This window comes from Hylobates moloch, unplaced genomic scaffold (assembly GCF_009828535.3).
Source record: "Hylobates moloch isolate HMO894 unplaced genomic scaffold, HMol_V3 SCAFFOLD_8, whole genome shotgun sequence".
Taxonomy (NCBI): Eukaryota; Metazoa; Chordata; class Mammalia; order Primates; family Hylobatidae; genus Hylobates; species Hylobates moloch.
The window spans coordinates 62,260,973-62,275,071 of record NW_026652283.1 but is presented as its reverse complement, the minus strand read 5'-3'; the positions used below and the strand labels follow the sequence as shown (position 1 = coordinate 62,275,071).

The 14,099-nt window shown below is 37.5% G+C and overlaps 1 protein-coding gene across 12 annotated transcripts in view; it reads left to right on the top strand.

The window, feature by feature from the left end:
* PRRC2C (proline rich coiled-coil 2C) overlaps positions 1-14,099 on the top strand; it is a 109,592-nt gene that overhangs the window by 93,511 nt on the left and 1,982 nt on the right. For 5 of the 12 annotated variants that reach the window (XM_032160994.2, XM_032160997.2, XM_032160993.2 and 2 more), the window contains 9 exons: positions 27-230; positions 1,934-2,046; positions 2,408-2,544; positions 6,487-6,718; positions 6,946-7,068; positions 9,534-9,752; positions 10,179-10,282; positions 10,911-11,037; positions 11,924-12,160. In XM_032160994.2, coding sequence (XP_032016885.1) covers positions 27-230; positions 1,934-2,046; positions 2,408-2,544; positions 6,487-6,718; positions 6,946-7,068; positions 9,534-9,752; positions 10,179-10,282; positions 10,911-11,037; positions 11,924-12,160 — 1,496 coding nt within the window. Of the gene's footprint in view, positions 1-26; positions 231-1,933; positions 2,047-2,407; positions 2,545-6,486; positions 6,719-6,945; positions 7,069-9,533; positions 9,753-10,178; positions 10,283-10,910; positions 11,038-11,923; positions 12,161-13,703; positions 13,757-14,099 lie in introns of all 12 variants that reach the window. The other 7 variants (XM_032160996.2, XM_032160998.2, XM_032161003.2 and 4 more) reach the window with 5 other exon arrangements.

Genomic DNA, 14,099 nt, shown 5'->3' with positions numbered 1-14,099 from the left:
CCCTTTATTTGCTTCCCCAAATATAGGAGCTGGTACATACACTACCTCTTCTTTGAGCACAAAATCTACAACCACATCGGACCCTCCAAATATTTGTAAAGTGAAACCTCAGCAGTTACAGACAAGCAGCCTGCCTTCTGCAAGTCATTTTTCACAGTTAAGCTGTATGCCTTCCCTTATTGCCCAGCAACAACAGAGTCCGCAAGTTTATGTGTCTCAGTCTGCAGCAGGTAATGTTTTTAGGCTTGAATATAAGGAATTTAGAAAATGAAGACTTACTAAAATGCTTATTTTTGTCTCTTCTTACCCTTTCAGCTAAGCATAAGGCTCTTAAAGTACATTGCTGCAAATATTTAAATTTGCATAATTCTTTTTTTTTTTTTTTTTTTTTGAGATGGTATCTGGCTCTGTTGCCCAGGCTGGATTGCAGTGGCATGGTCTTGGCTCACTGCCACCTCCACCTCCCAGGTTCAAGTGATCCTCTCACCTCAGCCTCCCAAGTAGCTGGGACCACAGGAGCACACCACCACGCCCAGCTAATTTTTTTTTTTTTTTTTTTGCATTTTTGCATTTTTGCATTTTTGGTAGAGACGCGGTTTTACCATGTTGCCCAGGCTGGCCTCGAACTCCTGAGCTCAAGTGATCCTCCTGCCTCAGCCTCCCAAAGTGCTGGAATTACAGGCATGAGCCACCTCACCCAGCCTAAATTGGCATAATTCTTTTTAAAAGTGTCTTGGAGAATATAAGTATACATACTGTAGTAACAGTTTCATAACTAGGAATCTCATATGGATACACTTAACCTATTAGAGATTAAGTGAGGGTATTCATTGCAGTATTATTTCTAATAGTGACAAGTTAAAAATAATATGTAGGCTGGATGTGGTGGCTCGTACCTATAATCCCAGCACTTTGAGAGGCCAAGGCATAAGGATTGCTCGACCCTAGGAGTTCAAGACCAACCTGAGCAACATGGTGAGACCCATCTCTACAAAAAATTTAAAACATTAGCTGGATGTGGTGGCACATGCCTTAGTTCCAGCTACTTGGGAGGCTGAGGTGAGAGAATCATTTGAACCCAGGTGATAATCATGCCACTGCAATCCAGCCTGGCAGAGTGAGACCCTGTCTCATCATCATAATATGTGGAGTTCTGCAGAACATACTACTATATAAAAACAGCGAGTCAGCCAGGCACCGTGGCTCACGCCTGTAATCCCAGCACTTTGAGAGGCTGAGGCGGGCAGATCAGTTGAGGCCAGCAGTTCAAGACCTGCCTGGCCAACATAGTGCAACCACGTCTCTACTAAAAATACAAAAATTGGCTGGGTGTGGTGGCACACACTCAGCTGCTCAGGTGGCTGAGGCACAAGAATCGCCTGAACCCGGGAGGTGGAGGTTGCAGTGAGCTGGGATCAATCGTGCCACTGCACTTCAGCCTGGGTGACAAAGCGAGACTGTTAAAAAAAAAAAAGCAAGTCACAAAGTATTATGTATTATACATAGAAATGTGTTTAAAATTTATACCAAACTTAAAATTAAATGTCAATCCTCTAAATATTTTGCTAGATTCTAGTAGGTAGGTTTAAAATTGGAGTAGAATCACTGGTTCAATGGGTAGATTCATTTTCAATTTTAGTAGACTATGTGAAATTTTACCACTGACAGAATCTGAGTATCTATACCCCATTGGTGGTATATAAATTTTTTTCATGCCTTCACAAGTACTAGTTATGTTTGTGTGTACCTGTCTACTAGAAGTTTTCCATCTTTTCACATTTGCCTCTTGTCACGTTTTTAGTTTTTCCATGGCTGTATTTTCAGAGGGTGCACTTAATTTGGAATCTGCTGCAAAACTTGGTTTTTATTTACTGTTTGGAAAATTCTGAAATTAGGACACTTACTACTGCTTGTTTATCCTGATGGTCTACAGCTCAAATCCCAGCCTTCTATATGGACACAAGTCATTTATTCAATACCCAACATGCACGATTGGCTCCACCATCCTTGGCTCAACAACAAGGTTTCCAACCAGGTCTCTCTCAGGTAATATCAAAGACTTCTTCCATCCTGTATTTGTTCCTTCGCATTTCTGTGGTTATAATAGTTATCTTGGAACATAAATAATAGACTCTGAAATTACAAGCTACCCATGATTAGCTTGATATTCTATAAGCAAAATTTAAAATTTTCCCCAAATTTACCAAAGCTTAATATTAATAATGTAGAATAAGTAGTGGGTTGAAAGGGAAATTTAGATGTTTACATTCAGTTTTGTTTTAAAACGGAGCTGATATATAGTATTAATCTTACTCTTTTCATGTCTCAAATTTTTATATTCCAGTGTTAATGATTTATCTGTATGATGTTGATTTATATGTTTACATATTTTTTCAATGCATTGCAGCCAACTTCAGTTCAGCAGATTCCAATCCCTATTTATGCACCACTGCAAGGGCAGCATCAAGCCCAACTGAGTTTGGGGGCTGGCCCTGCTGTTTCCCAGGCTCAGGAATTGTTCAGCTCCTCACTTCAACCATATAGGTAAATGCTTTAAAAGTTATGTTTGTAATGATGTTGAAAACATTGTAACTGCTGATCTTCCTTGCCGTAATCCATAGTGTTCCTTCCCCAAAAAACCTAGGATGACTCTGCTATAAACTACTTTGGCTAATTGAGCATGTTGATTATGTGTCATGAACCTCAGCCTCTGGTAATTTCAACCATACCTTATTAAAGAATGTCAGGTTTCAAAACCTCTTGAAGTAGTGAACAACAGCAACCCCAAAACTGTTAGAAATTATAGAAAATAGCTGCTAAAGAACCTAAAAGTCTGTGTGCCATCTGGCTACCAACAACTATAAATCTGAATCTCCTCTATGTACGAGCTGAGGCATGGCAGTTAACTACATTATGTTAGGGAGTGCAGGGCAGGGTGGAATGTAACAGAACAGAGAGGGGTAAATATCAAAGCATGGAAGTAATGGTGATAAATATGCTGTGTAGTGAAGAAAGCATTTTTTCCAAAAATTCACTCAGATGCACTGTAAGTTATCTTTGCAACTAGGGAAATAATGAAAACTGATTTTTATTGAACTTTCCTTATATATGATAGATATTCAGCCTTTCACATACATTAACTAAATTTAGTCTTCACACAACCACCTAAGTCACCCTTATTTAACATGTGGATGTTAGGACTTGAAGAGGGTGAGGTTTTTTTTGTTTTGTTTTGTTTTAACCTAAGGTTATACATAAAGTGGCAGACCCTCAGTGTCTCTGGTTTCCAATTTAATGAGGGAAAAAGAGTGAGAGTTAAGAGTCAGATAGTAGGAGCAGTGCATCATGGCATAGCTGTCATCCATACTCATGATGATGGCCTTAAATCATCATAAAGAAAAATAAGTTACATTCAGGACACTTAGTTTAGGAAGGCTGTGCATTTGTTTTTAGGAATTTGTTTTCAGAAGTGGGTTCAGATAGAATTTCTATACTTTATAGATTAAACTTGACATCAGTTAATACAGTATGTTTTATATTACCATAATGATACTCCTAGAGAAGCCAGGTTCAGCTAATGAAACTTTCTTAACAGAGAGCTGAGTCATTAGTAAACCTCATAAATGTGGCTTTTATTTTTACCTTTTGATTAAAGATGCTTTAGTAAAATTTAAGACACCTGTATCATTACTTATATAGCTGTTGTAGGTCTTCCCTCATCTTACTCTCATTTAGTTTCGTTATTTTCTCCCGTTAGAAGCCCCACCTAGAAGCTAAAGAAGTCTTGTATTGAATTTGGGATTATCTTGGAATTTATATTAAAAATAAAACTTGAAAATTTCTGACACAGGAATAGCAGCTAGATTTAATCTCACAAGCCAGTCTCCTTTTAAATTGTATTGGCTGCTTGAAACACTGTTGAAAAGTTTGCAACCACTTTTCAGTACTATGAAAAAGAGTACAGTGATTAATTAGTAATGTCTTCCACAGGCCATAGGAGGTGGAGTAGCAATGTACTATATTTGTAATCCCTATTTCACTAATTGTCTTGGAAGATATACTTTTTAAGACCAGATGTGGTCAATAGAAATAAAATGTAAGACACATATATAATTGTGGCACTTGGCTACCACATTGGAAAGTACAGGTTTAGATTTTGAAAGCAGTTATTTTATCCCTAAACATTCCTTGCTTGTTCCTTAACCTAATCAGCATAGTGTTTATTAGGGAATCTCTGAATTGGTTTCTACAAGGACAGGATAGTTTATAGCAGTATATTCATGTTTTCTTACCTCGTGTTTGAAACATAAATTATAAGTAGATATTGTAAAGACTGCTATGATCCTAGACTAGCATTCTTTCTTAGTGGCTTTTGTTCCTGCCACATAGGTCAGTTTTAACAAAGCAACAAAGCATAATGTTGTTTAACCCACTACTTTTGATTTAGGTGCTTATTCTTTAACTCTGTGTCTTAAAAGTGTAGACTGGAGGCATCCATCTCAGAGATGATAGGGAAGTCTGGAGTTAGATTCTGGAATATTATGGTTTTGTTTTGGGTGGTGTGTTTTGGCTTGGTTTGGTTTTGGTTTATGTTCTTGTTTGTTTGCTTGCTTGATCTTCGTGGGTAACTCTGACGTGAGCTACTACTGTGCTTTATTCCATAGAGATCTTGAGGCTAGGCCATTTATATTAAAAATATATGTGGGGAAGTAATGAAATACAAATAAGAAAAGTTGGGGCTATTGGTGCTATAAATTAGAATGTTGCCAAAGAGAAAAAGAGATTTTGTTCTGAACTTTGTAGTGAACACAAAAAGAATTATTCTCACTGTTCAGAAAGAAAGAGCAATCCACTTCTCAGGGAGAACAGGCCTTTTCACAGAACTTTTACATGTGAAGCTTCCTTGTATACAGGGCTTTAAATCTTGAAACAAGTTGCTTTAGACACAATCTGTATTCTCTGCCTCTTTTCTTGATTTCTGAGCTAATTAGAGTGCAGCCAAGTATCAGTGATGGGGAGACATTCTGAAGTATGCATCCTTTTTCAAACATCATAGAGTGTACTTACTGGAACCTAGGTGGTATAGCCTGCAGCTGTACGCCTAGGGTACAGCCTATTGTGTTAGGCTATAAACCCGTGCAGCATTTTACTGTACTTAATACTGTAGGCAGTTGTAACACAGTGGTAAATATTTGTGTCTAAACATAGAAATCTAAACAATCTAAACAGAAAAGTTACAATAAAAATATAGCATACAAGATTAAAAATGGTACTTACCATGTATAGAGCATTTACCATGAATGGAGCTTGCAGGACTGGCAGTTGCTGTAGGTGAGTCAGTGAGTGAGTGGCGAGTGATATTACTACTGTGGACTCTGTACTACACTGTAGGTACACTAAATTTGTAAAAAAAAAAACAACACAAATTTTTCTTCAATAATAAATTAACCTCAACTTACTATAATTTTTTGACTCTTGTAATAACATTTAGCTTACAACACAAAACACATTGTACGTCTGCACAGAAATATTTCTTTTTGTTTGCTTTTTGAAACAAGGTCTGTGTCACCCAGGCTGGAGTGCAGTGGCACATATGGCTCACTACCTCAAACTCCTGAGCTCAAGCCATTGTCCAGCCTCAGCTTCCCAAGTAGCTAGGACTACAGGCACTTGCTACTATGCCCACCTAATTTTTTATTTTTTTGTAGAGATGATGTCTTGTTCTCTTGCCCAGGCTGGTCTCAAATTCCTGGCCTCAAGCAGCCCTTTCACCTCAGCCTCCTAAAGTGCTGGGATTATGACTGGCCTTTTCTTTTGTAACGTTTTTCTGTTTTTTAATTTTTTTTTTTAACTTTCTAAACTTTTTTGTTAAAAACTAAGATGCAAACACACACATTAGGCTAGGCCTACGCAGGGCTAGGATCATTAGTATACTTTCATCTACCTCCACATCCTGTCCCACTGGGAGGTCTTCAAGGGCAGTAACACATACGGAACTGTCATGTCCTATGATAACAATGCCTTCTTCTGGAATACCCGCTAAAGGATCTACCTGAGGCTGTTTTATAGTTTTAAGTTAAAAGAGTACACTCTAAAATAACAAGAAAATGTGTAGTAAATACATAAACTAGTAACATAATTCTTTTTATTAGTATCGGATATTATGTACTGTATGTAACTGTATGTACTGAACTGTTATATGACTGTCGGTGTAGTAGGTTTGTTTATATTTAATACTAGCACCAGCAAAAACACTTGAGTCATATGTTCTATGATGTTAGAACAGCTATGATGTCACTAGGTGATAGGAATTTTTCAGCTTCCTTATAATCTTATGGGACCATCAGTATATATGTGGTCTGTTGTTGACTAAAATGTCATGCAGCCCATGACTGTATTGGGTCATTTGGGATTTGCGTTCTTAAGATTTTCAGATTCCAGATGAAATTAACTTCTAACAATATTTTCTCTTTAATCCTTATGTAGATCTCAGCCAGCTTTTATGCAAAGCAGTTTATCCCAGCCATCTGTGGTCCTCTCTGGTACTGCTATTCACAACTTTCCAACTGTCCAACACCAAGAACTTGCCAAGGCACAATCCGGTCTTGCCTTTCAGCAAACATCAAATACTCAGCCCATTCCTATATTGTATGAACATCAACTGGGGCAGGCATCAGGACTAGGAGGTTCCCAGCTGATTGACACACATCTTCTCCAGGTAAGTCAGGGGACTAGAGCAATGCACACTCATTGTATTCCTATGCCACAGATCATTTTAAGAAACATTTTTAAAAGAAAACATGTTAAAAGATGCAATGAAAAAAAAAAGTCCTTTCATTTATCTAATACTAAAAATTGCTAGACATTGCTTTGAAGTCATAATCTCCAGCTCTGAATTTGAAATTTTTTTATCTTACTTATGTTTTCTTACAAAATTTTTTCTAGGCTAGAGCAAATCTTACCCAGGCCTCAAATCTTTATTCTGGACAAGTACAACAGCCTGGTCAGACAAATTTTTATAACACTGCCCAGTCACCAAGTGCTCTCCAGCAGGTAAACTATGGCATGGTAAATTTCCTCAATTTTCTTTATTATTATTTTTATTGCTTTTGTTATTGTTTGGGAATTTAAATTGAACCAAGATGCAAGATGGAGGATGGTTTTTAAACTGTTCACTGAGATGTCCTGAAGAAGTCCATTGGGTCCACGTAGAAGGGGTTTCAGGCTCATGACACCTCTCTTCTCACCACCATCACCCCCTACTTCAGTCATTCCTGTTTTTTTATATCTTCTAGGTTTTTTGTTGGTTTGGGGTTGTTTTTTTTGTTTGTTTTTTTTTGTTTTTTTTCTGTCACCCAGGCCAGAGTGCAGTGGTGTGATCATGGCTCATTGCAGCCCAACCTCCCAGGCTCAAGCGATCCTCGCACCTCAGCCTCCTGTGTAGCTGGGACTACAGGCTCATGCCATCATGCCTGGCTAATTTTTCTTCATATTTTTTGTAGAGACAGGGTTTTGCCATGTTGCCCCAGGCTGATCTTGAACTCCTGGTTTCAAGCGATCTGCCTGCCTCGGCCTTCCAAAGTGTTGGGATTACAGGCTTGAGCCACCATACCGGGCTGCCTTTTTTTTTTTTTTTTTTTTTTAATTAAGGAAAAAAAAAAAACTAGGTTTGCGTGTAATTATTTATTCTATTTTAACAAAGGATTCAATGAATGTAAAACTTTGAAAACCATTGTCCAGAATATAGTTACATTAAGTGTGATACAGGTGGTTTACCCATTAGTGCTAGGAAGAAGGCTCCCAAAGACCATCTGGCAGGTTAGCATACATACAACAGTGTGGCAGACTGTGATCGAGTATAAATGACAAACACTTCCTTAAGTGTATGAATGCAATAATAATTTTCAGTGAAAAGTATATGGTGCATTTAAAACTGTCTCCTCTAATAATTTCATTAGCTTATTCTTTAAAAGTGGTGGAGGGCTGGTGGGGGAACAAGTCGTTAGTCATTTTCTTATAACTGTTGTTTGCTATTTTAGGGAGTGATAATTCATGAATATCTTATTGACATTCAGATTAAATATAGTGTTTATATGAAAACTGAGAGATTCTTGTTCTTTTCATAGCTCATTTTGACCAGCCTTGAAAATATTATGTAAAATATCTGTTTGGAAACTTGTGAATACTACTTATATTGTGTCCCCATGTACTTTGTGATTATTTGACATGTCCTGTGGATAAATTCAAAGATAGTCCTAATTCTTTCAGTTTCTATTTTCTTCACTACAAGTAGCATCAACTAAACTATGTTGTACCTTTAATATAAGAATGGAGATACAGTTGAGGGTTGAGTGTCTCTTACCGAAATGCTTGGGACCAGAAGTGTCTCGGATTTCAGATTTTTTTTTTTTTTTAATGTTTGCGTATACATAATGAGGTGTCTTGGGGCGTGGGGCCTGTCTAAACATGAAATTCCTTTGTTTCATATATACCTTATACATATAACCTGAAGGTAATTTTAAGCAACATTTTAAATAACTTTATGCTTGAAACAAAATTCTGACCTCACTTCGACTGATCTGTCACAGGAGGTCAGGTGTTGAATTTTTTTTTTTTTTTTTGAGACAGAGTCTCCCTCACCCAGGCTGGAGTGCAGTGGCATGATCTTGGCTCACTGCAACCTCCACCTCCTGGGTTCAAGTGATTCTCGTGCCTCAGCCTCCCAAGTAGCTGGGATTACAGGCACCCACCACCATGCCTGGCTAATTTTTGTATTTTATTTATTATTATTATTATTATTATTTTTTTTTTTTTAGTAGAGACGGAGTTTCCCCATGTTGGCCAGGCTGGTCTCAAACCCCTGACCTCAAGTGATCTGCCCACCTTGGCCTCCCAAAGTGCTGGGATTATAGGCGTGAGCCACCGTGCCTGGACTTGGTGTCAAATTCTCTACTTGTGGTGTCATATCAGCCTCTCAGAAAGTTTTGGAGCATTTTGGATTTAGATTTTCAGATTAGAGATACTCAACTTGTAGTCACTAAGCAAAAGAAATTTGTGAAATATATTAGCAGATGGATGTGTTCTATTTATTTATTTATTTATTTTATTTTATGTTATTTTATTGTTTTTATGACAGAGTCTCGCTCTGTCACCAGGCTGGAGTGCAGTGGCACGATCTCGGCTCACTGCAACCTCTACCTCCTGGGTTCAAGTGATTCTCATGCCTCAGCCTCCCAAGTAGCTGAGACTACAGGCACATGCCACCACATACAGCTAATTTTCATATATTTTTTTTTTTAGTAGAGACGGGGTTTCCCCATGTTGGCCAGGATGGTCTCGACCTCTTGACCTCGTGATCCGCCCGCCTTGGCCTTCCAAAGTGCTGGGATTACAGGCATGAGCCACTGCACCTGGCCGATGTGTTCTATTTTAAATCTTACTCAAAAGTATTTGAAGAGTTGTGTATAGTTGTATGGATATGTCTGTAGTAAACAGAAACAAATTGCTTCAGTTTCTCTTTACTTATTTTCTAGGTTACAGTACCTTTACCAGCCTCCCAGCTTTCCTTGCCTAATTTTGGATCTACAGGGCAACCTCTAATTGCTTTGCCTCAGACTCTTCAGCCCCCATTACAGCATACCACTCCCCAAGCACAGGCTCAGAGTCTGAGTCGTCCTGCACAAGTAAGCCAGCCTTTCAGAGGATTAATTCCTGCTGGAACACAGCATAGCATGATTGCAACTACGGGAAAAGTAAGTAAAGAGACATTTGCACAGGTTATTTGAGAATTTAACGTAGTGTGTTCAGATATATGCATCTGTGTTATCTAAAAAACTAAAATGTGTCAGTTTTTGCCACCCTGCAAAAATCTCAAACCCCAGTATATTTACATTTTGTCTATTTACTTTTAATGTGTTTGGCCCCATCTAGTTTTTACCTAATAACAAAGAATTCACAAATTTATTGGAAGAATTGGATTTATAGTGTCTCTTGGGCTTATTTAATTATAAGTCTGTTTGGTCTGGTAATTCCATAATACTTGAAGCCTAACTATAGGAGTTTTGTACTAAGGTTCTTTGCCCTTTCCTAGATTACGTCTTCACATATAGGACATGTAAACACAGCACTTAGCTTATGGAATTAAAGAAATGTTAAGTTTATTTTATGCTTTTCCTCAGATGTCTGAAATGGAACTAAAAGCCTTTGGAAGTGGCATTGATATAAAACCAGGCACACCTCCAATCGCTGGTAGAAGCACCACACCAACATCTAGTCCCTTCCGGTAAAATGGGCATTTAAATTTGCTTATGAAATTCCAATTTGGTCACTATTTGTTAAATACTTATCAGTCCTGTGTGACATAATCCCTTTTCCAAGCAGAAAAGGAATTATTAAGACATTCTTTTTGATAGTTTTGTCTAATATGTTAAGCTTTTAAATTATTTAAAATGTGTTTATTGTACTATATTTTAAGTAAATTCTTTTGTTACAGAGCAAATCTTTTTTTCTTTTATTTCTTTTTGAGACAGAGTCTCACACTGTTACCCAGACTAGAGTGCAGTGGCATGATTATAGCTCACTGCAACCTCAAACACCTGGGCTCAAGCAATCCTCCTGCCTCAGCCTCCTGAGTAGCTGGGACTACATACACATGCCAACACACCTGGCTAATTTTTAAAAAAATATTGTCCAAGCTGATCTTGAACCAGCCAGTCTAACTGGTAACTGGTATCCTTTCTTACCTCTGCTCCTCCAATGTCTCTCTTCTACCAGAATGTTTTGGTAATCATCATAGTAAATTTTTACCAACTACCAAGTATGATGAAAATACCAAGAACGGTGTTTGCAAAAATCTAACAGCATTATTTACTTGGTATTACTATACTGACTAGTAATGGCTTCTTTCCAAGGGCTACTTCTACAAGTCCGAACAGCCAGTCCAGCAAAATGAACAGCATTGTCTACCAGAAGCAGTTCCAGTCAGCCCCTGCCACTGTGAGAATGACACAACCATTTCCTACACAGTTTGCGCCCCAGGTGGGCAGACATAATTAAGAAATGAGTATTATTTACTTAAAAATAGTTGCTAATCTGGATAAATTATGATCTTGCCTTATGTTAACCAGTTAAGAAGTACAGTTTTTAATAAAAAATAGTTTGTGAATTTAACAATAAATTTATTTTATAAAGATGGTCTGCAATTAATAGCCAGACATGGTAATTGTTTAGTTCTAAAGCAGACAAGAGAAGTAGTTAAAAGATTCCCCACACAGCTCTGATAATGAGTCCTTTTCCTTTTAACTTTTTTTAAGGAGTTGACTTTTCAGCGAAGGGTCCCAGTGCTTCAAGTTTTCTAGGTTTAAAGTTGTTTTTTGTTGTTGTTAAGATATTTATGTGCAATTGAGATAAAATTTCCAAAAAGATGTTTTAATATATGTAAAAAATATTGGCTTCTCTTCCCCTTGCTGATCGTATAAAAGGACTAACTAAGAACTCTCACAAACTAGAACTGGTTCCTGAGAAATTCACATTTGTTGAATTAGTATTGATTTTATTTATCTTCAGATTACATTTGTTACAGGTGTGTGCCTTTTCTGCTACTATCTTTTGAAAAGATAGCCTAATTAAAAGTCTTTCTATCCCCCCTTCAGAATTTACAACTGAGATGCTAGGACTAACTGAAGTGCCATAGCATGCTTTGCCTAATTTTTCTGTTAAACTCTCCAAGCATGGCCTGTTTATTCCTTGTCCTTGTTAATGGAATGGCACAATCTGTACACTTCCTTTCACTGGTAGGATGGGCACAGATTTACTCTGGGATGAGCCAACCTGGTCTGGTTGGCAGGTTTTTTTTTTTTTGGTTTTTTTTTTTTTTTTTTTTTTTTAACAGTTCAATGTTGTATGTTTTGTTTTTTTCACTCAGATTCTCTCTCAGCCTAACCTGGTCCCTCCATTGGTAAGAGCCCCACATACTAACACCTTCCCAGCGCCTGTTCAGAGGCCACCAATGGCACTGGCCAGTCAGATGCCTCCTCCGCTGACCACAGGCCTCATGAGCCATGCTCGTTTGCCACATGTAGCCAGGGGTCCTTGTGGATCACTATCTGGAGTCAGAGGTAATCAGGCCCAGGCTGCGTTGAAGGCTGAACAAGACATGAAGGTTAGTACAGTGTTAACAGCCAACAGATCAAGAATCTGTCTCTGAACCATGTCTTAAAATGCCTCTGGACCCATAACTGTATATCCAGGCATTCATTGTCTTAGCACACTTAACCAAGCTAACTACTTTTATTCATTCCCCCCTTTTTTTTCTTTTTTTTCCCCCATTCCCATTCCTTTCATCTTTTTTTTCTGTTTCTTTTTTTTTTTTTTTTTTTTTTTTGCAACTGTAGTCAGGAAATGAATTAATGTCTTAAACTGTGGCCAAATGAATTGTTATCAAGTAAATATTTGAGGGAGATCTGAGTTTAGATGCAAATTTTTTTTTGGAATAGCAAAGAAGTAATATGAATTATTATAGACTTCCCCATTTTCTTTCTTTTTTTTTTTTAATATATATTTTCTTCCCCCCTTTCCCCTGACTCCTCCTCCTCCCAGCAGCTTAAAATATAAATCATGGTTATATGAAAACTCTGGAATGGGTAAGATGTGTTACCTATCTTAGTATTTTTTTCCATTATGAGTCATCAAAGTACAGTTTTCTTCTCAAACTGTTTTCATACCCTTTTTGGCCTACCACATGAGGTGGTTGTATTCCACAGTGGATTGTGCAGTTTTAGATGAAGAACTCAGAAAAGCACTTTGGGATCCTTCATGATGAAAGGCACTGATAAACATGAGGTTTGCTAATGCAGAAAGAGTGCCTTTAGGAGTCTGTGTGGGGACAGTTTTGTAGCATAAACCTTACGTGTCTGCCAGTACAGCCAGTTGAATCCGTTTATTTCTATATTTACTTTAGGCTTGACTTGCAGGGATCTTAGTAATTTTTGCCTGTTTTATCACTACATATGTCATCAGATCAGACTAGAACAAAGAAAAGCTTACTGCTTTCAAACAGGGAAATGTGCATAGTAATGCTTTACTCTGAATTAGAAACATGTTTATGATAATCCTATTAGAAAATTTGATTGATTGAGTAAAGTTTCTTTCTGGGGTGACATTCCTAGTGTTTCTGATCCTGAGTAATCAAATTTAAAGACTACCCAGCAGCAAAACTTTTATTAAATAATTATCTACTTTTATTAAGGCTGTATGCCTAGGATTTCCATCTGTTTGTTATAATTAGAAATACCAGTGTGAGTAAAAATCTTAGGAAGTTATTTGGCCTTGGATTCCAGTTCTGCTTCTGGCTCCTTGGCTCTTGATTTTCACATATTCCAATGTTGGAAATGACATTAGAGCTTAATAATTGTAATGGGGTGGGAGAGGGTACAAGCTTCTTGAAAATTGCTTCAGATCTTTGGATAGTACAGGTTACCTATAGAACATAAAGCATTTTTTTAATATGCAAGAAGGATGGAAACTTAAGTTTTAATTGTGAATGTTACAGTGGTAAAATTTACAGAGTTGACGTAAGTATATTTTTGGGGGCACATAGTCAAAACTAAGAAATTATTTACCAGCTCAGAATGTGGTAGGAGCTATCAGAACTTAGTGATCAAGTGAAGTCGTAGTTACTAATTTCTGATGCTCTTCCCCTGCAGAAGAGAGCTGTGGGAAGAGGACTCAGCCACAAGACATTTGGTCCTAGGTGTTGGTAATGCCACAATATAAGTGCTTCCTTTTCATTTTATTGTAGACCACATATTGATAACTAGAAGTTTTAAGTGTTACATGTATGTTTTCAGATTTGCAAGCAGGTTCCCTAAATAAAATTTAATATGAGAGGGCAGACCTTGAAAAGGTGGTGGGAGGTGGTCCTGTGGTTTCCTTTTTTTTTTTTTTTTTTTTTTAAAATCACATGGAATATTTCAAAAATAGGAAGAAATCTATGCATTAAAGGCTCAAAGATCAATGAGGTACTTTTGGCTTTGGCCACACCAGTGTGGGGAAAACTGATTTGTGATTGGTAAAAGAATTTGAACCAAGATTGATTTGAC